Below are 25,937 nucleotides of genomic sequence, written 5' to 3' on the forward strand. Positions count from 1 at the left end.
CCGTTGTACCATGTAAAGGAAATTTTCTATCATCCCTCTGGCTGTTTGGGTCATTTCAGAGAGAATGAGTCCATTAATCACCCAATACGAATCCCTGAAGCAAAATAAATAGCATACATTAATTTATTAGCTTTTCAATTATCAAATCTATTAAGGTGCGTTGCTTAATTTTTACTCACCAGTAATAAAACTCTCGGAATCTGCCTCCAGGTACTATCAGTGGATTTGGAACATAGATTAGCGAATATCGTTCTGGTTGTATTTTTACCTCTTCTTTGATCTGTAAGATAATGAGGTTCAATTCTTTTGTGCCAGATAAGTAAAATAATGGTTACAGACACTGTTAAAGACATATTTAAATGCCCTGTATATTCTTACCTTTCTACCTAAAGATTTCCAAAGAGAAGTAAGATTTAGGGCCCACTTGCGAAGTTCAGCATTAGCAATACCAGATAAGAATTTTGGGCTGTTAAAAAATATCAACATTAGGAAAAGAAAGCATTTTCAGTGAATACATGCAGTATTTTGAGTTAATTATGAAAGTTTACGTTACAGTATTCACATTTTTCTATGGTTGAAAGTCAACATTTTTATGATAGCTCACACTTTGGTGACTATTTGTATATCATACATGTGCAACTAAAATTCTTACTATAGGAGTGTAGAGATAATGGAAATTGTTATCAAATATTTTACATAAATTTCCTCTCATTATTACCTCCATGGCAGCATATGAATGGTATGAATTCCGCCCTCACTCCTACCCCATAGGACCCAACTACCATAAATTTTGAGACTGATCCAGTCCATGTGTTCCATAACTAACCTACTCATACAAACTGGGAGGGCTCCAATGCTGCCATAATTTAAAAAAAATAATGTGCCCAAGAAACCTATTGGATATTCAGACTAGGTAGTCTTACACCCAATGGCCTAAATGAAGATTTGGAGGTTAATAACATCATATTATCTGTTCCAACTTTCAACATTTTTTCATGACTCCTCTCCCATTATTTCTTTCCTTTTGAGGCTACAACCATCTAGGATCTCTCGTCATGATTAGAAGCACATCAACCCTCATCCACCTTTCTCTCTCCCCCTATTTTGGCCAATCCACATTACAAAACCTATTGGCTACTGCTAGCAACAATCAATATTCAGTTCTCTCCCTTCCTAAAGATAGCAGCTTCTGTTTTTTAGATATTTGTGGACACAGTTTAAGGTCTCAGACAATGGATATTTTCAACATGTCCAAATATATACTATATATATATATATATATATATATATATATATATATATATATCTCCTAGATTGAGCATGGCCCTCCTATCCCTCTTGTATTGAACTGTATTGTTGCTGTATTGTCTCCCGTTATATATAGTAAAGCTCTGAGTAAACTGTTGGCACTATATAAATCCTGTATAATAATAATAATATTTTTTTTATTACATATGAATTTTTTTGATTGATGATAATCTTAATATAGACTTTAACGAAGTTCACTTAATCATTTATTATTTCTACTGTTTTTGGCTTAATTGCTGCTTAACAAAATTAGTCTGTTTGTACTAGGCTGTGCTGATCTAGTCTTTTTTTGGAATGACAGTTCCTGTATTATCTGTCTTGATGCTATTTCCAGCCAGACTGCAGATCAGCAGGGGTTAACAATTAACTCACACTATTTAATCTCTGGAGGTATTGTGTTAGGCTGATGAGGAAAGTTTGTTGTTCTTCCGAAAACGCGTTCCCTAGAGCAGGGGCGGACTAAAAATAAATGGGGCCCCCAGGCAATAGGGGATCATGGGGCCCCTGTGTCCTCGCCCACACTCAAACTACACCCAAAAAAGCCTATGAAAGGTAACAGGGACATCTCATGGGGCCCCCTACTGACCCCGGGCCCTCGGGCAGTGCCCGAGTTCCCCAATGATCAGACCGCCCCTGCCCTAGAGTCATACATGCTCACACCCTGAGTGGTGTTACCAGGCTGCTTATCCTTTCCTGCACGGCAGTCCTTTCCAGCGAAGCTTCAGTTCCAGCGATCCACTGATTTGCTAGTGCACACAGCAGCTGAAGCTCTTGCACTTCTTTCTACGCTCCTGGATTTGCATCCCGCTCTTTAAGGCACCAATCCTCTCTGCACCTCCAGTGGCTGCCTCTCCATCCAGCTCCCACTGGATCGCGCTATCCAGCTGCCTGTGGTTATGGACTTCTGCCATAATGACATGCCTGCAAACACTTCACCCTTGTGAATGCAATACTATATGATTTTAATGATCTTTTTAATAAAATGACATACTACACTATATTGGTTCCTTGGGCACCTCTCTCCCCTTCCCCATTTATTCAATCACCCAGGGAAGGAATGCCTTTTGCTCTATTTCCTTTTTCTTCTAGAATAAACTTTTAGTGCAGTCACCATAGGGAAATTGCAACACCTCTTTAGAGGTTCTTAAAATACTTACAATGCTTTGCAGAGAACTCTGCAGCACATTCCAGTCCAAACCAGTATATAGGTCATCCTCTTCTTCCTATTTGGAAGTGTCTGAGGATGGTTGATTGGCCTTGAGTAGGCTCTGAGACTGACATTTTGCAGAAAATTGGCAGTAAGGAATACAAGGAGGCAAAAAGTGTACAGCTTTAAAAGTACTGTATATGTAAGCCCTCCCCACATGGAAGAAAAATATATTTGAAATATATTTAAAAAATATTCTTTCCAAATATATTGCCATACATTTGAAATGCTACAATTTTGGCCATATTCAATATATAAAAAAAAAATATATATATATACAGTGGGGCAAAAAAGTATTTAGTCAGCCACCAATTGTGCAAGTTCTCCCACTTGAAAAGATGAGAGAGGCCTGTAATTGGCATCATAGGTAGACCTCAACTATGAGAGACAAAATGAGAAAAAAAATCCAGACAATCACATTGGCTTATTTGGAAAGAATTTATTTTCAAATTATGGTGGAAAATAAGTATTTGGTCACCTACAAACAAGTAAGATTTCTGGCTCTCACAGACCTGTACCTTCTTCTTTAAGAGGCTCCTCTGTCCTGCACTCATTACCTGTATCAATGGCACCTGTTTGAACTTGTTATCAGTATAAAAGACACCTGTCCACAACCTCAAACAGTCACACTCCACACTCCACTATGGTGAAGACCAAAGAGCTGTCGAAGGACACCAGAAACAAAATTGTAGACCTGCACCAGGCTGGGAAGACTGAATCTGCAATAGGCAAGCAGCTTGGTGTGAACAAATCAACTGTGGGAGCAAAAATTAGAAAATGGAAGACATACAAGACCACTGATAATCTCCCTCGATCTGAGGCTCCACGCAAGATCTCACCCCGTGGGGTCAAAATGATCACAAGAACGGTGAGCAAAAATCCCAGGACCACATGGGGGGACCTAGTGAATGACCTGCAGAGAACTGGGACCAACGTAACAAAGGCTACCATCAGTAACACACTATGCCGCCAGGGACTCAGATCCTGCAGTGCCAGACGTGTCCCCCTGCTTAAGCCAGTACATGTCCGGGCCCGTCTGAAGTTTGCTAGAGAGCATTTGGATGATCCAGAAGAGGATTGGGAGAATGTCATATGGTCAGATGAAACCAAAATAGAACTGTTTGGTAGAAACACAACTCGTCGTGTTTGGAGGAGAGAGAATGCTGAGTTGCATCCAAAGAACACCATACCTACTGTGAAGCATGGGGGTGGAAACATCATGCTTTGGGGCTGTTTCTCAGCAAAGGGACCAGGACCACTGATCCATGTACAGGACAGAATGAATGGGGCCATGTATCATGAGATTTTGAGTGCAAACCTCCTTCCATCAGCAAGGGCATTGAAGATGAAACGTGGCTGGGTCTTCCAACATGACAATGATCCCAAACATACCGCCTGGGCAATGAAGGAGTGGCTTCATAAGAAGCATTTCAAGGTCCTGGAGTGGCCTAGCCAGTCTCCAGATCTCAATCCCATAGAAAACCTTTGGAGGGAGTTGAAAGTCCGTGTTGCCCAGCGACAGCCCCAAAACATCACTGCTCTAGAGGAGATCTGCATGGAGGAATGGGCCAACATACCAGCAACAGTGTGTGCCAACCTTGTGAAGACTTACAGGAAACGTTTGACCTCTGTCATTGCCAACAAAGGATATATAACAAACTATTGAGATGAACTTTTGATATTGACCAAATACTTATTTTCCACCATAATTTGCAAATAAATTCTTTCCAAATCAGCCAATGTGAATATCTGGATTTTTTTTCTCATTTTGTCTCTCATAGTTGAGGTCTACCTATGATGCCAATTACAGGCCTCTCTCATCTTTTTAAGTGGGAAAACTTGCACAATTGGTGGCTGACTAAATACTTTTTTGCCCCACTGTGTATATATATATATATATACACACACATATACATACACCCACATACTGCATGTTGAAATGCGTTTTTATTACAAAATATATGAAAAATATTTTTACAAATACATTTCAAATATACTGTATGTCTTTAAATTACAAATCTACATTTTTGGAATGCATTTACAAATATATGTAAAAATATATGTTACAATTACTTTATTTATATGTTAAAAAAATCTTTAAAAACATATTTAAAAAATAAATTTGTTTTTTAAATATATATTTTTTAAATATATACTTCAGATTTTTTTTAAGATATAAAAAGTGATTTTAACATATATTTTTACAAACATTTGTAAATGCATTCCAAAAATTAATAGTTGTATTTTTAAAGACATACAGTATATTTGAAATGTATTTTTAAAAATATTTTTCATATATTTTGTAATAAAAACACATTTCAACATGCAGTATATATATATATATATATATATATATATATATATATATATAAATATATTGAATATGGCCAAAATTGTAGCATTTCGAATATATGGCAATATATTTGGGAAGAATATTTTAAAAATATATTTCAAATATATTTTCCATATATTTTCCAAAGGAAGCAATACAAAGAGAAGCGGATACTTTTTCATACAAGTACATGGTACAGCAGGGACATATTAGGAATATGTTGAGTTTACATATTATTTAAGTAGTCTACAGAAGGACTGACAATCCAGGTACAAATATCAATAAGGAAGGTACTGGCTCCCAGCAGCTTCTAACCAGCATCACATCAGATACAGCATCAAGGAGTTTGACTGCTAGATGTACAAGACAGTAAAAACAAAAATCCCTGTCAAACAGGATTACTGAGCAAGTTTAAAGGAGAACTCCACATTGTGAAGAAAAGTAATATAACATGTTCAATTGCTACTCAAACTAGTGACGGAACTGCTAGGGTCGCAAAAGTCACAATTGCAAGCGGGCCCTAGAGTTCCACCACTGTGGGAGGCCCAAGAGCCCAGACTGTTGCTGGCTGCAGGGCTCTGAGATGAGATTCTCTCCTAGGCAAGCCCAGAGCCAGCTCTGATAGTTCCCCCTCCTCTCTCCTCCTGCACTAATGGGAGAGGAGAGAGAAAGCTGCCTCTGCTCCTCCTCCTCTCGCACTCCTCCTGCGCTCTCCTCCTGTGTCTGCCCCGCCCACTTTCCTGTCCACGCTCCCTGTTATTTAATCACAAAATACTGTATATCTATAGTGTATCCTACAAAAGATTTGCCATGTGCCACTAAAGTGTTCGGGTTTGGCTTGAAGAAAAAGGTGGCAACCCTACCCATGTGGAATGAAGGGAGCCTGCTGCAGAACTTGTGAAATGGTTTTGCTGCAGGACCGTAATAAAGGGACCGTGATTGGAGTAAAGGGCTCTGGGCTCAGAGGGAGGGGGGATTAGGGGGGCCTTTCATGGTTTCTCACACCGGGATCCTGAAGGTTGTAGTTACGCCTCTGACTCAAACCATTCAAAAACATACTGCAGCACAGAAGTTTCCTCAATTTGTCTAAAACCCCCCCCCCCCAAAAAAAAAACCCCAATACAATAGAAATTTGGTTTGTTTGGTAAGGAATCCCTAGAGGGTTTACTTATGGCAGCTTCCCATATCAGAACACTGAGATTTCACCAGGTGGTTAATGAGCCAGTCCCTGCCGTTCAATCTGAAAAGGAAATGAAACAAACAGTTTTCTGCTCATAAAAGCAAAAGAGGTAGGGATCTGCTACAAAATGTGTTAAAATTCTGCAATGAACATAGGTCACCCAGATAGGATAGTATTTTTTCTTTTTTTAACAAAGGTGGAGTTACACTTCAAGTAGCCAGCATAGTGCCTTGGCAAGTGCCTTCAGTCTTTTCCAAGCTGCTGTTGAACTCAGAAAGCATTCCAGCTACATAAGGGGCTCCATAGACCCAAGAAAGTATTTATTAGGAAAATCAGATGTGGAGCCTCCATGCTTGGAGGCAATTAAAGGCATTAATATCAGGCAGAACCTACATGCCAGAAAGCCAAAGAGCCATGGTAATGAAACAAATAAAACTTCAGCACTATCACCTTTAAAGCCCTAACAAGTTATTGATGTAGCCAGGTGCAAGTTTTATCATTATGCCATTCAGGGACATTTACAGATGAGGCTATGATTAATCCCTCCCTTAGTGCCCAGTACTGGGACTGCTACATCAATTCCTGTTAGCAAAATGAATTCAGTTTTTCTGACAGCAGAGGATCTTTGGACCTGTAGTCCTATAGGCAATACATCCTGTATTCCTGAGTGCTGATTGAACTACAACTTCCAGAGAGCTGGCAAACAGGAAGAATGCTGGGAAAGGAGATATATTCTATAGCAAGAGACTGTCTCTCTCTCCCTTGGTGCAGGATTCAGAGCTGAACACCGGGGGATTGCTGTCCCAATCCAGAGACAGATTGTTGGCCTACTGCTGTGGACTCTGCACATCAGTTCAACACAGCGGTGACGCCAAATGCCACCCCGGAATTGCATCAGCTTCTTTGTATCTGGACTGTCACTATCCAATTTTCATTCGGACATCTCTGTTCGCCACGCTGACAGGCTGTCAGGTGGTATCTCTGCACATCCCTGCAAACAGCCAAGAGCCTGGGCAAGAACTCTTGTCCCTAGGAGGCCGTGCTGCCCATAGGATTGGTGAGTGAGCAGATGCCCAACCTCTTTCTTTCATTACTCTAGAAATACTGCATGCACTTCAGTTACCAGGAGACCTTTGCTTTGAGCAGTACCACAGTTTATCTGTTTAATTTAATTGAATTACCAGTATTCACTAATGTGTTTGGGCCCCACCATTGCTAGCAAAAGACAGCTGATACCATCATATCAGGAACTTTAAACATCACATGACTCAAATTGCAATCTCCAGCTAAGAGACCTCTTCTCTTTTAAGGTCATTGCTATTTAAATTGAGGTAAATATATCTATTTATGTCGGAGTATACATTTACATAATTTTCTGCATGCCTCGTTGCTGCCCTGGTGGCATGGAGACAGATGATAAGTCAACAAGCCTTTTCTTCCCCCTCTTGTTGCCGGTGTTGCAATTAAATAGTTAAAGCTTACTACTCATGACTGTATAAACTGTTGTCAATTGATTATTCCTATTTTACCCATGTTCTGCTTTTATGCATTAACTAGGGTTGTATATCCTAAACCTATTTTTTGTGTGGCCTACTCTTTTGAACAAGTCTAATATAGAGGTGTTACTAAAGAATTGTGTTTCTTGCATTATTATTCTATACTGTTGAAAAAATTTATATATATATATATATATATATATATATATATATATATACCGTATTTTTCGCACCATAAGACGCACTTTTTTCCCCCCAAAAAAGGGGGGAAAATGTCAGTGCGTCTTATGGAGCGAATATGGAGCGGCCGGTCCGGTATTTCCACTGCCGCCGTGTCAGAATACCGGGCCGGCCGCTCAGCTCTACAGCGGGACCTTATAGAGATGACTGCTGACCTTTGGGGAGGGGGGGGAGCGGGTACCTGAATTTGACAGATACCCGCTCCCACTTCCGTGGAGTTCTTTCATCTTACCCGTTCCTCTATCCAGCGGCGCGGTCTTCCCGGCTTCTGTAGTGTGGGCATGACAGCCGGGTGCCAAGTGCGCATGCGCAGGAAGCGGTGCTTTTTGTGAATGGTAAGGCGGCACCTGGGACACATGACAGATCCCAGAAGCCGCCGGACCAATCACAAAGCGCAAGTGCCTCTCGCTCATGCGCACTGGGCACCCGGCTGTCATGCCGAGCGCCATTACAGAAGCCGGGAAGACAGCGCGCGGCTGGATAGAGGAACAGGTAAGATGAAAGAACAACTCCGCGGAAGTGGGAGCGGGTACCTGTCAAATTCAGGTACCCGCTCCCCACCTCCCCAAAGGTCAGCAGTCATCCCCTGTACTATCCACAGTCTCTGGTCATCCCTGTGCTGTCTGCAGTCTCTGGTCATCCCTGTGCTGTCCGCAGTCTCTGGTCATCCCTGTGCTGTCCGCAGTCTCTGGTCATCCCTGTACTGTGTCCGCAGTCTCTGGTCATCCGTGTACTGTGTCCGCAGTCTCTGGTCATCCATGTACTGTGTCCGCAGTCTCTGGTCATCTCCTGTACTGTGGCCGCAGTCCCTGGTCATCCCCTGAACTGTGTCCGCAGTCTCTGGTCATCTCCTGTACTGTGTCCGCAGTCTCTGGTCATCTCCTGTACTGTGTCCGCAGTCTCTGGTCATCTCCTGTACTATGTCTGCAGTCCATTAGTTCAGAATTTTTTTTTCCTGTTTTCTGCCTCTAAAACCTAGGTGCGTCTTATGGTCAGGTGCGTCTTATGGAGCGAAAAATACGGTATATATATATGCTCCTCATTGGAAAAATGAACTGAATCAACATCCGCATTGATGAAAATAAATATTCATATATTGTCCTTAAAAATCTTGTGTTCATGCCTTCAATCACATGCTTTTCATTGAAATATTTTTATCCAATTTTATTATCCACCATACACAATGCAATCTCAACGGTGGTGGGATTGCAGAGTGTAAGGTGGATAATAAAATCGGGAAGAAAGATTTCACAGAATAAACACATTGATTAAAGTCATGAACACAAGATTTTTAAGGACTATGTATGAATTTTTATTTTCATCAATCGGGGCATTGATTCGTTGCATTTTTCTATTGAGGAATATATATATATATTTTTTTGTATTCTTCAGGATACCACTATATATTATTAATGTAAAGTATTGAGCATAAATTCGTTGTATATATTAACTTTATTTATTTATTTTTTTTTATTAATTGGGACATTGATTCATTGTATATTGCAAATAGGGAGCACATGTGTTATATTATATTTTTTTTATTTTTTTTTGTCATTTTTGTGATTTGTGAGGATACCACAATATATTATTACTGTGAGTGTTTGGCACAATTTCATTATATATTGCTGCGCAGCACTATTTATATGGTATTTTTATACATGCAGCCATCGTGTCACTCTTGGGAAAAGTCCTGCATTTAGCAAGGCAACAATCTCAAATGCCAACCACAACATGGTTGCCAAATCATCCATTTAAAACTGAACACATATTAATCACACAGGTTCTGATGCTATTTTAATGCAGATAAAGCACTGTGAGGTGAGCACAAGTGAGTTTAATTGCCACCTTAATCAGCCACAGAACCTGTGTAAATAATATGTGTTCAGTATGAAAGGGATCAGGTGGCAACCTTAAACCACAAATATTAATGCGCCTTGAGCCTTACTTGAGATTGGGTTTCCATCTTGGAAGGAAAAAGTGGAACAGCCACAACTTGCATAGAACATCTTACAAGGTAAAGAGGGCAAAGTAGGAGCACTTGGACTGGATCAGCCTCAAGATTTAGGGACATGGGGTGCTATGGGGTAGGAGCAAAGGTGGAGTTTACCATTCATAAGCTCTCATGGAGTTTGGAAATTTCTGGATAAAAAAAATGCGTTGTCTGCTAGGACAGAGACAAAGACACAACATTAAAATACATGCCTGTTCCCTTGGATACTATTTTATTCCCTTACACAAATTTTTAACGTGAACAAAATTTATTTATTTGTTTCTGTGTTCCTTTACCTTTCATTCCAGTCTGGTGGGTCCCACTGATCCAGTTCTGTGCCAGGATGATGGAAGGATGTGTTCACCAATGTAATCAATTTTTCCCTATCCACTTGTCCTTCAGGAGGGCTCAGAAGCAAAGTCTGAAATTTTTTTATTATCTTGGCTGAAACGTAGTTACAAAGACATAGGTGCAAAATTAGGCTAAAAGCATACACTTCTTTATTGAAATCTATAAAAATAAAAAATACATATTTCAAATATTTGGAGCTCCTACCGTAAAGAGCCAATTCCATATATAAAGTTTTAACCGCTTTTCCTCCAGTCACATAGAGAGCCTTTGTGCCTTTTGGGGTGTCTTTAATTTGAATAACTTTCTGTTGAGTTTACTATATGGACCATTTATGTATTTATACTAGGTGATCATATCACACCTTTATCACCTCTGCTCATTTTTATAGAAAACGTGTTCATTAACTAGCCAGTTCTGTAGTAGTGGCAAGTAACAAACACCAGCTTACTGAATAAGTTGGTACAAAGTATAATGAGTATGCAATAAGCAATAGCAAACAAGCAAATCAATGAGGAAAATATTTAATCTAAGTGGTTGCTATGATTTTTTTTTTCGCATTGCAGTTTTTGAATTTTCTGGAAATAGATCTATAAATAAGAAATGCTGTTGAGAAGGTCTGAGCAAATGACCATATTGATCTGGGGATCAGACTGCGCCTCTATAGTCCATGAGATCCTATCAACCAGTAAGAAGGAATTCCCTTTATGCTAATTTTTACTTCAGCAAGAAGAATAGAGGATATGGATTCCACCACAGCAGTAAACATCTTGCTGTTGTCTAACACACTATATTCTTTGCACTACAGAAAAATTTTAGATTCCCACTCAGACTTTGTCATATTTTTTTGCCATATGTTAATGTTCATATGTTAATATGTGCTGTGTCACACATTACCTTGCATTGCATTAGGGCAGTCCATTCATTTTGAATGGCTGCAAAAGAACAATAAGGGACCAAAAAAACAGACACACAGTTGTTTCTGACGCAGTGTACAATAATGGTACACGGTAGTGTGATACTGTGTGTTGTGAACCACTGTGTTTAGGAATATCATTGCTTTAGTGCTGTGGTCTCCAAACTGCGGCCCTATCGGACCGAATGCGGAACTTTGCTTGCCTCTATCTGGCCCTCGGGGAACTATTCCTCCCACTGATGCCAACAAGGAAGCACCATTTCTTCCACTGGCACCAGCAATGGGGCATTTTTCCTTCTACTGACACCAACGATGGGGCACAATTCCTCCCACTGATATAAACATTTAGGTACTATTACTCCAACTAATACCAAGCACTATGCGTTCCTCAGATACAAATGATGGGGCAATCTTCATCCCAATGACACCAGTGATGGAGCACTATTCATCCCACTGACACCAATGACGGGGCACTTTTCCTCCCGCTAACACCAATGATGGGGCACTATTCCTCCCACTGACACCAATGATGGGGCACTATTCATCCCACTGACACCAATGACGGGGCACTTTTCCTCCCACTAACACCAATGATGGGGCACTATTCCTCCCACTAACACCAATGATGGGGCACTATTCCTCCCACTAACACCAATGATGGGGCACTATTCCTCCGACTGACACCAATTAAAGAGCACTATTCCTCCTACTGACACCAATGATGAGACACTATTCCTCCCACTGACACCAATGATGGAACACTATTCCTCCCACTAATACCAATGATGGGGCAATATTTCTCTCACTAATACCAATTATGGGGCACTATTCCTCCCACTAATACCAATGATGGGGCAATATTTCTCTCACTAATACCAATGATGGGGCACTATTCCTCCCACTAACACCAATGATGGGGCACTATTCCTCCCACTGATACCAATGATGGGGCACTATTCCTCCCACTAACACCAATGAGGGGGCACTGTTCCTCCCACTAACACCAATGATGGGGCACTATTCCTTCCACTAACACCAATGATGAGACACTATTCCTCCTTCATCTGACTACAAACACTATGTCATTTTTTTTTTACACCTACTTACGCTGGGACATTTTCTACTCGCACTGGCCACTCTGGCCCTCCTAAAGTTTGAAGGACAGGAAACCAGCCCTTTGTTTAGAAAGTTTGGAGACCCCTGCTTTACTGAATTGGGCTTCAATTCAAAATCAATGGCATCACGACATGCTAATGTACACGTTGTGTGTTAGCTTGCAATGCAGTAATGCATGCAATGCACCCTATTGTTTTGATTTAATTTTTAATAAAATTGTTTTAATTTAATTTACTTTTTTTGTAGTTTTAATATAATTTTAATTTGATAAATTAAATTAATTTTAATTATATAGATATAATTTTAATTGAATTGCATTAATGCAATACACCTCATTGGAGGAGTGTAAATGGGCTCTAGAAGTGTATTGTCAGCCAAAATGCTTCCTGCTATCTGAGGCTCCATAACTGAAATTTCCTCTCACTTACTATTCCGGTGACAATGTGAGGGGAAAACTCAAAGTGCAACATGGGCAGAAATTTGTGTATTTTTACCAATTTGGTTTCATATTTAAGTTTTATTATTATCAGAGCAGTCTTGTTTATTTTAACTTGTTATGCAACATTTTGAGACTTTTTGGATTTTTTGGGGGAGACTGTCTTGCTTCATGATTTACTTGGTACTCTGTCCCAATAAAAGCTTTCTCAGGAGCTTGTCTCCAGCTTTGAATGCTTGATGTAATGTTAATACCCATTGAACGTTCAAATACACATTAATCTAAGGTCTGCAAAGAATGAAAGTAACAGATATTAAATGTTGGTTTCATTTTTTCTTTATCTGATTTAATCGTTAATTGAGCTGTGTTATTTTTTTATTATACTAGAGTTCTGCTTGTATGGCATTTTTTTTGTTTTGAATAGAGTCAGAAAGAGTTAACATCCCTGCCATTTTATTTTTTGCTGTCTGTGTACAATTTAGGAAATTCCTCTTCACTTCTTGTTCCAGAAACACATGCAATGCATCCATGTATCCCATTGTTTTCATTACATTTTTAATTAAACCATTTTATTTTAATTGTAAATTGTTAATTTTTTTAGTTTTTGTTCTCTTCTGAAACAGCTGTCCCCAAGACAGGTGTACCCATTGGAAGAATTCCTTTCACCTCTACATCTCTGAAGTTTTTTCTTTTTCTCACTTTCTCAGTGACAATGGTTACCAGTACAAATAGAGAGGGGGAATCTCTCCAGTGGGACCACTGACAAGAATAACAACTTGACAGAGTGTTGAATCTTCCTCTAAAAAGGTTTTGCCTAGAGATGCACTTTAATGTTTCTACATTTAGGCTAACATAATATATGTATATAAAATGGTAATTGAGCGCTGGGAACATGAATATAAAGCCGCTAGCATAAAGTAACCTTTGGAAGTGTTATTTACACGAAACGCGTTAGGGAGGTGCCCCTGACCTATGTACTTATACCACAAGGCTATCCTGACTGACACCCTAGTGGCCAGATCTGATCCGGATGTAAGTTTTATCCCTTATCTGTACATGCTGAAATCTTGCTAATTAAAGAAATACTACACTATCAGAAGCTTTTTTGGGGCTTATTTCCATGGGAGCCCGTTTTTGAAGGTTCCTGTTGGTTTTTGAGTGATGTGTGACTCCCCCCTCCCCCGCTGATGATTTTCCTGGTGGATGGCTTACAAATACACCTGGACTGATGACATCTAGTGGCTAACCTGCAGATGACATCTTCCTGGTATCACAAGTCCAGAGCACCAGGAGCGGGTCTTAATTGCTCCACGCGCAGTTTATGCGCTATCTGGTTAGTGCATTGTTTGTACATTTACAAGAACACAAGAGTCACGGTTATCCCTGATCATGGATTGTTTGGACATTTGCACATAATCACTTTATCTCACCACGTAATATGGACTGAGTTATCTTACATATGCTATTGTGCAACTTATGTATTTGATTTTTTCATCTGATTTTATTATTAGCAGCGCTGCATACTCTTTTATATGTATGTTACTGCTTTAAAAAAACAAATACACAAGGGCTACATTTAAGTAATTTAATCCAAATCTTCGCACTTCTGTTTAGTTTATTATGTAGTGTGGTTTGTAGTTGTAACATGCGTCTTATGCATGATATAAAACATTAACATTATTGATGTTTCGGAAGCGGAACTCACTAGGTGTATCACGAAGGCCCATGTCAACAAAGTGTTTATCATCTTCAAAAATCTTGGCCATCTGCACATGGTGAAGCATTTTTCCCGTGCAATAGATCTGACTGAGAATGAATTTGATTAAATGAATTAAAGAAGAGACTTTCAGCAAGTTCAATGATTGATCACTGAATAAACAAAATGAGAAAGATGAATAGTGTTTTTGGTATAAAGTAGAACTATAGGCAAAACTTTATTTCACTTTGGATAGAGTAAGGGAGGGTTATAAACCCTGTCAATTTTTTTCATCATCTGTGCCCATGGGGGAGACTTACCTTCACTTCCTGCCCCATAGCAAAAACTTAATGTGAGAGAAAATCTCTGCAAAATTAGGGAATGCATTGGGCCCCCCCCCCCCCCCAGATAACCAGAACTAGTGTTCCCATTGGAAGATTTCCACTCTATTACTTTTTTGGGGACAACCCAAAATTTGGGGCTCTTTTACTTTCACTTTCAATGATAATGGTAAACAGCACAAATAAAGAGGGTAAGTCTCCCTGACACAGACAGGGGCACAGACAACGATAAAAAGCTAATAAGAGTTCTAATCCCTCTCCACTCTATCTAAATCTTTGTCTTTAGTTATACTTTAATATCAGGCGTGCAATTTTGTAAGCAGAAAGCCTTATAAAGTTGCTTTAAACAGTAATAAAAACATGGCTGAACATCCATTGGGTAAAAATAAGGGCATCTTTTGAACAGTAGATACTATTTTGGATTAATTGCACTTTTGGCAAGTAGACATTACTCAATAGATAAAGCTGGTTTAACCAGCTTAGTGTGTCTATACCTCTATAAAATGTTTGACAAATAAAAGAAGCAGACAATGACAGGATGACATTGTCAATCTTGCCATCATGGTGTTTTAGTTAATTAAAATGTGAGCTTGTTCCCAAAAATTGTGGACCAGTAAAGATTTATTTTATCTTGTAAATTTATCAATACATTTTTTCTAGCAAGTGTATTAAGTATACATTTTTGGTAGACCTGTACAGACACACCTATACACCTATAATTGTACATCTACTATATAAATGCTGCTTTGTGTCAGATTCAGGATCCTGTTCCTAATTCTTAGTCAAATGATCCACATGCCAGAAGAAGGCATTAAAGATTATTCACAACAATCTCAAATTCTAAACTGATGACATTTAGAAGAAAATACAGTACAAACAAAAATGTCTGCCAGCTATATTCTTGCAGTAATGTTATTGTGACATATTACAGATTTCCAGTTTAAAAAGATTATCTCCAAGAAAGGGCACTTGGGCATTCATCAGTTCACTATTTAGATACAGTAATTTGATTTTCACGTGTCTCTCTTTGTTCATTAACTCATTCCCTGCCCACAGTACATATACTGGATGACGTACATGTACATGTTCCTTCATTCTCCAAAAAATTTTGACAAAAAATTACAACTTCGAAAAACTCACAATGCCTTTTTTTAAATGAATTGGACTGGTTACTTTCTGAAAAGTGGTCATTTTGGGGGTATTTGTACTGTCCTGGTATTTTTGGGCCTCAGGAAATGAGATGGGTCATCAGTACATCAGGACTAGTGATGGGCCAAACACCCCCATGTTCGGTTCACAGTTGAACGTTCGATCGCTAACTTCGAACTCAACGCAAGTCTATAGGACCCGGACTTGTTAATTCAAAAGTGCCCATTTTGAAGGCTGATATTAAAGTTATTGGCCATAGAAGGGGTGTGGGGACTCTGGGGAGGGACATGAATCAGTGAAAAAAAAAACTTCAAAATGTTTTTAAAGGGGCAGTCATTTCTGATTGCATAAAGTTAAAAAAAAAGAAAAATTCCTGTAAATATCATTCTTGGGGGGTCCCCTTAAACTACCTGCACAGTTGCACATCTGTACAATATATAGAACCTGCTGCAGCAGGACTGCTATTTTTTTTTCTAAATTATATTTTTATTTAAAAACAAAAAAAACAGAAAAAACAATCTGTACCAGATCTGGAAGGAATGTTAGGAGGGACTACAAAGATTTTTTTTTTTTTTAAAGTCTGTGGGATTCCCTCTAAAAGTTATACCAGGCCATTTAGGCCCGGTAGGACTTTTAAGGGAAACCCCACCTCTCAAAAATGGGGGGGAAAAGTGCATGGGGTTTCCCCTAAATGCCATACCAGGCCCTGTAGGCCTGGTAAGACTTTTAAGGAAAACCCCACCTCCAAAAAATGGGGGAAACAAAGCGTGGCACCCCCTACATTTCTACTAGACCCTTGATGCGGGCACAGGCCTGGCAGGGCAGGAAAAGGGGGAGACGATTGAGCAGCCCCCTCCTTGTGGCTTTCCAGGCCATGTGCTCTTGGCATGCCAATGGGGACAAAGGCCTCTTCCCCACAACCCTGTCCGGGGGCTCAGCAGCATCAGGGTACCCCTATAAATAAGGGGTCACCCTGATGCTGCACCCCTTGTGAATGAGTAAAGGGCACTTGTACTCTTACCCATTCACTAAAGGGTTAAATTCAGTAAAAAATAAAGAGACCAGACATTTTTAAAGGGAAAATTCCTTTAATTGAAGAAAAAGCTGCAGGGAGAGGGGGGGGGGTGCTCGGATCAAGGATCTGGTAGGAATTTTTTGGAGGTGGAGTTCCCCTTCAAAGAATTACCAAGCCTAAGGGGCCTGGTATAGCTTTTACGGGGGAACCCCATGCACTTTTTCACCCATATTGGGAGGTTGGGATCCCCTTAAAAGTCCTAACAGGCCTTTTTTAAAAAATATTTTCTGTGGGGTCCCTCCTAACCTTCCTACCAGACCTAAAAAGGGGGGGGGGGTTTTAAAAAATATATTTTTTATATTATTTTTTTGTTTTTTTTAATTTTTATTTCTTTTAATAATTTTTTTTTTTCGGGGAGAGTATTCTCCCCTCAATCTTCGGCAGTGGTCAGCAACACACTACATACTTTGGCCAATTATGGCTCTCACAGTGCATTGTGCTGTGACTGGCCAAAGCATTGCACCTGTGGTCATGTGCATTGCTTTGGCCAATCATGGTTCTCACAATGCATTGTGAGGCGCTCGGCGGGCGAACAGCCTGCTGAACGCCCTTACCGTTCATGTGTTCGGCGAACACATGAACAGCTGATATTTGAACTGAACACTTATCAAATATATATGCCCTAGTTTGTAGACGCTATAATTTTTACACAGACTAAATAATATACATTGATTTGGGTTATTTTTACCAAAGAAATATAGCAGATTACATTTTGGCCTAAATGTATAAAGAAAGATTATTAATTTGCAAAATCTTATTACAGTAACTAAGAAAAAGGAGATTTTTCAAATTGCCGGTTAAAGTAGCACAGTGCTGAATAGCAAAAAAATGCTCTGGTCATGAAGGGGGTAAAAGTGTTAAAGAATGAATGAAATTGAAAGTAAAAATTTCCTCAAAATTGTGACAAAAATCAGTAGATTTTGCAAAATTTTTATCATTTTGATTAAATGCATTTGAGTCAGTACGGAGGCAAAACTAATGTGGTTTTTAAAGGTGATTTTTAAGAATACAATAGACTTTATTTGGCTTCTGAGTGCTACTAAATATCCCTATTTATAGGTACTTATATAGCACCAAAAATGTAAGGAGCACTTTACATATTGTGTATGTACATCAGTTCCTGCCCTCAAAGTATCTATAATTTAGTGTCCCTCTCTCATAGGCATACAAATAGTAAAGCCAGTTTAGATTGGAGCCAATAAGCCTGCCAGAATATCTTTGGATCATGGGATGAACCCCACACAAACAGAGGGAGAACTTGCAAACTCCATGTATGACCACTGGTGCCCACTTTCAATTCCAGACCTGTTATTGTTTCAAAAAAATAGCCCCTCATTTCCCTTATTATTTTACTTTTTTTCGATTAGGAAATATATAAAAAGTAAAAAAAAAAAAACAACATTAAAAATTAAAAGTAATAGTACACAAATAACATTTACAAAAAAAGGAACAAGCACAGATACAAAAGGACACTAAATTAAATGACACTAAATACCACCCCACCCATAATACCCTCTAAATACATTTTAAAGAAGATTTCTTTTCATCAAGCCAATCTCAGCTAAGTAACTCAGTGTAAAAAATTAAGTGTTTTCACTTTGTTCTTTTCACTTTAGCAGCAAATAAATCAGGAGCAGAAAAGCTGGTGATTTTTTTTACTGTTGTGCTTGAGAACACCATCATTTTTCTCTACACGCGACTGGTACACATGCAAAGAAACGTGTTGCCTCATGAGAGTGCTACAAATGAACAAAAACATCATAGATATCTACTATTATTAGGTAATATATTTAGTAACACATTAACGTGTAACACAACTCCCTTTTAATCTACTTTTCCCAGTAAAACTGGTAAGGAAATAAAATGTAGATGTTACATGATCATTAGCTAGCTGAATGTGATTTGAATATACAGTATATCAGGGGTGCTCAATCTGTAGCCCGTGGACCACATGTGGCCCTCGGAGCCTTCTAATGTTGCCCTCAACCTGAAACTGAATGCAGAAGTTTTGGTGCGCTTTCAGAAAGTGCACCTCACCTGTCAGATATACAGATATAATAGAGGTCTATGGCAAAGAGCAGCTAACCCGCAGGAAAGCTGAAGGTGCACTTCAACATTCAGTGTATATATACACTGCATGTTGAAATGCATTTTTATATATTACAAAATATATATTTTTTAAATATATTCTTCAGATTTTTTTTAACATATAAAAAAGTAATTTTAACATATATTTTTACATATATTTGTAAATGCATTGAAAAAATGTAGATTTGTATTTTTAAAGACATACAGTATATTTGAAATGTATTTTTAAAAGTATTTTTCATATATTTTGTAATAAAAAACATGCAGTATATATATATATATATATATATATATATATATTGTAATTATTATTTATTTAAATATTTTTTTAAATATATTGAATATGGCCAGAATTGTAGCATTTCAAATATATGTCAATATATTTGGGAAGAATATTTCTAAAATATATTTCTCTTCCATGTGGGACACAATTCTTTAAACTCCTTAAAGATACCTGAGGTTTGTTCCACAAGTTTAAGGTTTTGATTGCATCAGGGTTCATTTCAGTCAGTAGCAGAAGTTCAGAGGGCAATACATCTCTACTGCTAAGACAGATAAGCAAATGCTTTGTACTGCACAGAGAGGGATCTGTGGCTAGGGATGAACTAAAGCTGGCCATAGATAGGTCAGTATTTTTGTTCAACCAGTGGTTGTATGAAAAAAACTGACCTGATTCCCCCATCCACACATTCAAGGTGGATGGGGGGAATTTTCCCCACCGAGTCATTGTATTCTGACAGCGGGGAGACTTCCCTCCATCAGAATACACAGATCAGCGCTACAGGCTATAGCCTGCAACACTGATCGAGAGGAAATTTTCCAGCAGAGCCATTATACAGAAGTTGATAAGTAGATCAACTTCTGTACAACCACCGTATCCATACATGGATCAAAATTCCACTGGTCCCTGCTGAACCGGCTGCATTTTGGTGCATCTATGGTCTCACTCTCAGCCATTCTATACAGTAAATTGCACTGTTAAGTTTTCCATAACTTCCTCCCTAGTAGGGACCCCTTCTTAACACAGTCAGCATTGTAGCTGCATAGGCTGTCATGGCCATTGTTATGCTACTGCTGTCAGGAATGAGAATTCAATAACAAATGGGAAAAAAGGAGAGAAAACAGGGATCAATAAAATGTTAAAACTGGATAATTTTAATGAGAGATTAAACAACTCACATTCAAGTGCATAATCTTCAGCATGAAATTGTCTGGCACTTGGCTCTGTGGATGCTTTTCATGTTAAAGCATACTTGGTTGAATGTGAATGGGAATTGTTTATTCTACAAAAAGTATCCAGTTGTAACATTTTTCCTGCACCTTGTTTGCTCTCCTTTTGTCTGTGTCACATGGATCCAACTGATCATATCAAGGAGCTGCAGAAATATTTGTCTGCCTTCCAAGGACATTATGGATTGAGAAATATTTGCAGTCGCACAGAGTAAATTATGCGCAACACTTTTCTATATTTTTATGAATAACAAATGGGACACTATCAAAATCTATAAACTAGTCCATAAAAATAGGCTAAATTATTAAACTGCAAATTATTCTACATCCAAAAATTATTTTATATACTCAATTTCCCTTTTAATTTTTTTAAAATTAGTTTAATGCTTACCTGTTACATGGAGAGGAAAAGTTTCCATTGACACTTTTCTTTTGCAACATACAAAATAGGACAAAGAATTTTGCCCACCATACTGAAAAATTCATTGTATGTCGCAGCGAGTAAAACAAGCCAAGTGACTGCTCAAAGTTCCACAAGAAAACAGAGTTCGGACAAGGGTTAATGAGTCATTAATAGTCTGTTCTTTGGCATTCCGCCATAGTTTTCTTCTTACTACACCCATGTATCTTGTCTCATTAACTGCTTACATTCTGGGACTTTTGAACTTGGGTTGCAGTAACAAGTAACAGCATATGCTCCTTGGACAAAATGATAAATCAGAATGTACGATTGTGCTTTTGCCTGTTTAAGCAGTAAAATATTTATGATAAATCAGAATGAATTATATTTTTTGGATATGTAGTATAGATTTTTACTGTCCTTTTACCTTTTTAATCAGCAAAACATTCATGATAAATCAGAATGTATTATATTGTTTGTACATGTATCAGCAAAACATTTGTGATAAATCAGAATGTATTAGATTTGTATAAGTGTATCTTTAACAGCAAAACATTTGTGATAAATCAGAATGTATTATATCTTTTGTAAACATATCAGCAAAACATTTATGATAAACCTTGATAAATTAGAATGCATTATATCTTTTGTATATGTATAATTATACATGATAGATCATGATAAATCAGAATCATGTATGACATCTTTTGTACACTATATTGCCAAAAGTACATGCACATGAACCCAGTCTTAGTCCATAGGGTTCAATATTTAGTTGCCCACCCTTTGCAGCTATAACAGCTTCAACTCTTCTGGGAAGGCTGTCCACAAGGTTTAGGAGTGTATCTATGGGAATGTTTGACCATTCTTCCAGAAGCGCATTTGTGCGGTCAGGCATTGATGTTGGACGAGAAGGCCTGGCTTGCAGTCTCCGCTCTAATTCATCTCAAAGGTGTTCTATCGGGTTGAGGTCAGGAATCTGGACAGGCCAGTCACGTTCCTCCACCCCAAACTCGCTCATCCATGTCTTTATGGACCTTGCTTTGTGCACTGGTACACAGTCATGTTGGAACAGGACGGGGCCATCCCCAAACTGTTCCCACAAAGTTGGGAGCATGAAATTGTCAAAAATATCTTGGTATGTTGACGCCTTAAGAGTTCCCTTCACTGGAACTAAGGGGCCAAGCCCAACCCCTGAAAAACAACCCCACACCATATTCCCTCCTCCACCAAACTTTACACTTGGCACAATGCAGTCAGGGAAGTACCGGTCTCCTGGCAACAGCCAAATCCCGACACGTCAATTGGATTGCCAGGCAGAGAAGTGTGATTCGTCACTCCAGAGAACATGTCTCCATTGCTCCAGTGTCCAGTGGAGGCATGCTTTACAACACTACATCCGATGCTTTCCATTGCACTTGGTGATGTGGCCTACCACTTCATGGCTGAGTTGCTGTTGTTCCCATTTGCTTCCACTTTATTATAATACCACTAACAGCTGACAGTGGAATATTTAGTAGCAAGTAAATTTCATTGACTTATTGCACAGGTGGCATTCTATCACGGTACCACGCTTAAATTCACTGAGTTCCTGAGAATGACCAATTCTTTCACAAATGTTTGTAGAAGTCTGCATGTCTAGGTGCTTGATTTTATACACCTGTGGCCATGGAGGTGTTTCGAACACTTGAATCCAATGATTTGGAGGGTTGTCCCAATACGTTTGGCAAAATAGTGCATATGCATATGTAGTATACATTTATACTGTTCTTTAACCTTTTTAATCATCAAAACATTCACTGAGTGATTAGGACAAAACACAACTGCACGCACCATGGCTCAGGGGTATTTCCAGTTGTCTTCCTATGCCCCAAGTACTTTTGTTTACCCTATGTACTATGGGAACAAATTTTCTAGTCTGTAGTGACACAGTGTTATTGACCTGATTCTGCAAATTCACTCATCAATTTGTACTTCAAATTGTAGCAGATGTAATTCGTTTTTGTCAAATGTATTTTTATTTAAGTTTTCCATGTAATAATTCCAGGTTGTAGCACAGAGCAATATGACAAAGTGAAATATAAAAGAAACATGAAAATAGGGAGATGGCAGTGGTTTCCCACGTTTACGCCATGTTTCACTTTACAAGTCAGTACGTAATTCAAGCTAAGGCAAGACATTTCCAAAGGCACAAAAGCTGATTCAGATTGTACATAGTAAGTAAACATGGATTTTAAGATGTAAGTCCTTCTAGAGGACTGATATATTATCAAGTGCAAATTTTTATTAAAACTTAAAGTGCATGCAAGAAACATCACATTGCTGTCCAAACTGAAACTTCACGTAGGATTTTTCAAGCAAAAGGAAATATATTGTGGCTTTTAAATGAGATGTTTGTGTCAGATTCTGTACTCCCTGTACTACACTTTTAGATGCAAATATGCTATTACAAAAGGCTATTCTAGCATTAGTATGTCTAAGTGCTACCCACTTAAAGGATAACTCCACTTGTGGTGAAAAAAAAAAATTATTTAACATTTGCAAATGAGCCACACTCCATATTGTAATAGAATGTTATTAAGAATTACCTTTCCTTTTAATCTGCAGCACTGTAATTTTCTGTAACATGCAGAATGCTGGTATTTCATACACAAAATACAGGTGTACAGAATGCCCTCTAGAAATGTATTTTCCTGCTTGTGGGATTGGCTCACCGATTTTCCCAGAAGTCTGCACTAAGATACATGTCAGCTTTTAGGCATCCTCTGCTACAAAAAAAATAAATAAATCATGTTTTGTGAGATACTTTCAAAGGGTTAATCATGACAAAAGGGATTCAGACTATGAAATATTCTTCATGAGATTACAATCCAAACACTGAACTGAAACCATGCTTGTGGCCCTGTATGTGAAATAAATAGCTGTGAGCATGCTATGAGATATTTATCATAGAAACAACTTTAGAACACCGAATGTGCAGTGCTTATATTAGACCTAATACCAAATAATAATAAAAAATATGTATGAAACAAACAAATCAACTCCATGTGATTATTCTTCAAAACTTCATGAAAAGTCCAAACAGTATAAATCCCAATCCACCAAAGTTGCCTCCACCAGAGAGACACAGCAGAAACTTACCAGGGAAATACAAATTTCAGTTTAAAGAGCAGTCATATTAGGAATGAAGTCACGGATACACCAGTGTGCAGATAGGACACAGGCTATATCCAGGAGAATATCCAGCCAGGAGCATCACAAAAGCAGCACACAGGCTATTTTCATGAAACATCCAGCAAGACTCACCATCAGCAAAATGGTCAATCCTGCATTCACAGGAACATTATGTTTAGGGAAAGAAGAAAGAAACCACCACTCCACTTAGTATAAAATCAGATGCACAAATGTATTAAAAGTTGTTAATTGTACTCACATTGGTAGTAGATATAGAACACTACTGAATCTAAAATCAAAACTCTACAATTCTCAATACTGGGAACTCTTCCAGTAGAGTGATGATGTCACATTGTGTGGGTCTTTCCTATGCATTTCTTCAAAGATGACATCTTCCGGGGCATAGGAGCTATGCAAGGTCATCATACTTTAAACATCCCCTGAGTGCAGTGCATGCATTTCTAGATGGAACCAATCCTAATTTTGGATTCAAGATGCCTCCAGATGAAACCACAAAGTAACCAAGCCTCATTTTGGACTCATGATAGTTCTCTACACTTGTGAAATAATATCTATAGATAGACCAAACCAGCGTCTTCTACAGACGAAAAATCATAATGTAAAAAAAAAATATAAAAAGACCAATTCATACATCATCCAGGGCAACTGGAAGATTTACAATAATATTAAAATAATACCAATTTCTAATTCATCATTTTTTAAAATGATCAATAAAATAATCCACTTCATAAATGTAAATACATTTAAAAATACATGTATAAAAAAGACCAAAAATATTTCAACACATATTAAAAAAACATTTGATAGAATATTCTTTAAAATATTTGAGAATTAAATTTTTTTTAACCATTGTTAATGAATCAACATCCCAGTCAACATTTAATCCATGAGGGGAGTAAGTTTTCATGCTGTAGGTCCATTTGGTCTCCATTCAGAACACCTCTCACTTAGGGGCACTGCCCCTCCAATGTGGTACAAACGTATCTATCCCTAAACAAATAAAGCCTGAGGGTTTTTTTATTACGCATCTCAGCATAATTTTGGGGCACACTATGCCCCCTGAAACCGCACCTTATATTTTCAATGTGTTCACCCAGTCAAACATTCAGTGCCCTTGTGGTCCTACCCACATACTTTAGGCCACACGGGCACTGTAACAGGTAAACAAGATTAGTAAATGAACGTTATAAATGATTTGATGGTGCATGTTTTGTTACTTACAGTACAAGTAAAGAAACAAGTCTTTTTCCTTCCCCACTGATTAATCTGACATACAGAGCATTTCTTGCATGGGAAGAAACCTGTAAGACCATGAAAAATGAAAGCTTATCTAAAATGTTGGGAGCTACAAAACCTCTCAGGGATCAAACACCTCAAAACATAACCTATGGCAGAGCCATGCTACATGACATCAATATAATACGGGAATTGTCCCCAGCATTGAGAATTGTCTGGTTTTGATGATATATTCATATATGTTCATATCTACTACTGATGTGAGTGCAATTTACATGTTTTTATAAATTTGTGCATTGTATTTTGCGCTATGTAGAGTGGGGGTCTCTTTCTTTTTTCATTGAGCACAATGTGAATGCGGGATTGATGACCATTCTCCTAGTGGTGCTCCATAATATTGGAATAAAGTGCTGTTTCTAAAGTGCATATATAATTTGAAATAATGTCCATGGGCTGTTCCAAACTCATGCATTAGTGTATAATCCTCCACCATTCAAAATCCACACTCGCCTTTGCTATGCAACGTGCCCTCTTACAGGTCAAAGTACTTATTTCCTTAGATTTGTAATCCTGAAGGTATTCTCTCTCTCATATATGGACTCTCCCCCATTGGATAACTCGCTTTCAGTGATGCAAATTGATCCTTCTGCTTTGTATGTAACTGGCCCTGGATCCCCATAGTGTAGTATATAAAAGTATCACATTTATTAAATAAAAAATGCACTTACAAGCTGTTAAAAACAATTCACATAGCTATAAGTCACGGAGCTAGCACTCTCGCGTCACTTCTGGTTCGAAGCTCCCTGCTGCCTGGCTCCGCCTACACACGTATCGTCACGGGCACGAGACTTCCTCAGTAGTTCCCGAGGAAACCATGAGAATTGTTTTTAACAGCATTTTTTATGCAGAACACAGGTTGAGTCATAGGGAAAAAGCAAAAGACCAGTCAGCACTTACA

General features: G+C 38.5%; 1 protein-coding gene across 1 annotated transcript in view; it reads right to left on the reverse strand.

Annotated features, from left to right (window-relative positions):
- The window catches only part of TREH (trehalase), a 50,763-nt gene extending 30,095 nt beyond the window's left edge, over nt 1-20,668 (reverse strand). Inside the window, exons 1-6 of the mRNA XM_089678610.1 lie at nt 20,540-20,668; nt 14,275-14,375; nt 10,050-10,197; nt 379-466; nt 180-280; nt 2-94 (exon numbers count right to left, since the gene is read on the reverse strand). Coding sequence (XP_089534736.1) covers nt 2-94; nt 180-280; nt 379-466; nt 10,050-10,197; nt 14,275-14,375; nt 20,540-20,634 — 626 coding nt within the window. The 5' untranslated portion in view covers nt 20,635-20,668. The remainder of the gene's footprint in view (nt 1; nt 95-179; nt 281-378; nt 467-10,049; nt 10,198-14,274; nt 14,376-20,539) is intronic.
- Nucleotides 20,669-25,937: the final 5,269 nt, after the last annotated feature.

Source organism: Staurois parvus, unplaced genomic scaffold (assembly GCF_062004578.1).
Source record: "Staurois parvus isolate SC_StPar_1 unplaced genomic scaffold, SC_StPar_1.0 ptg000207l, whole genome shotgun sequence".
In the NCBI taxonomy this organism is placed as follows: Eukaryota; Metazoa; Chordata; class Amphibia; order Anura; family Ranidae; genus Staurois; species Staurois parvus.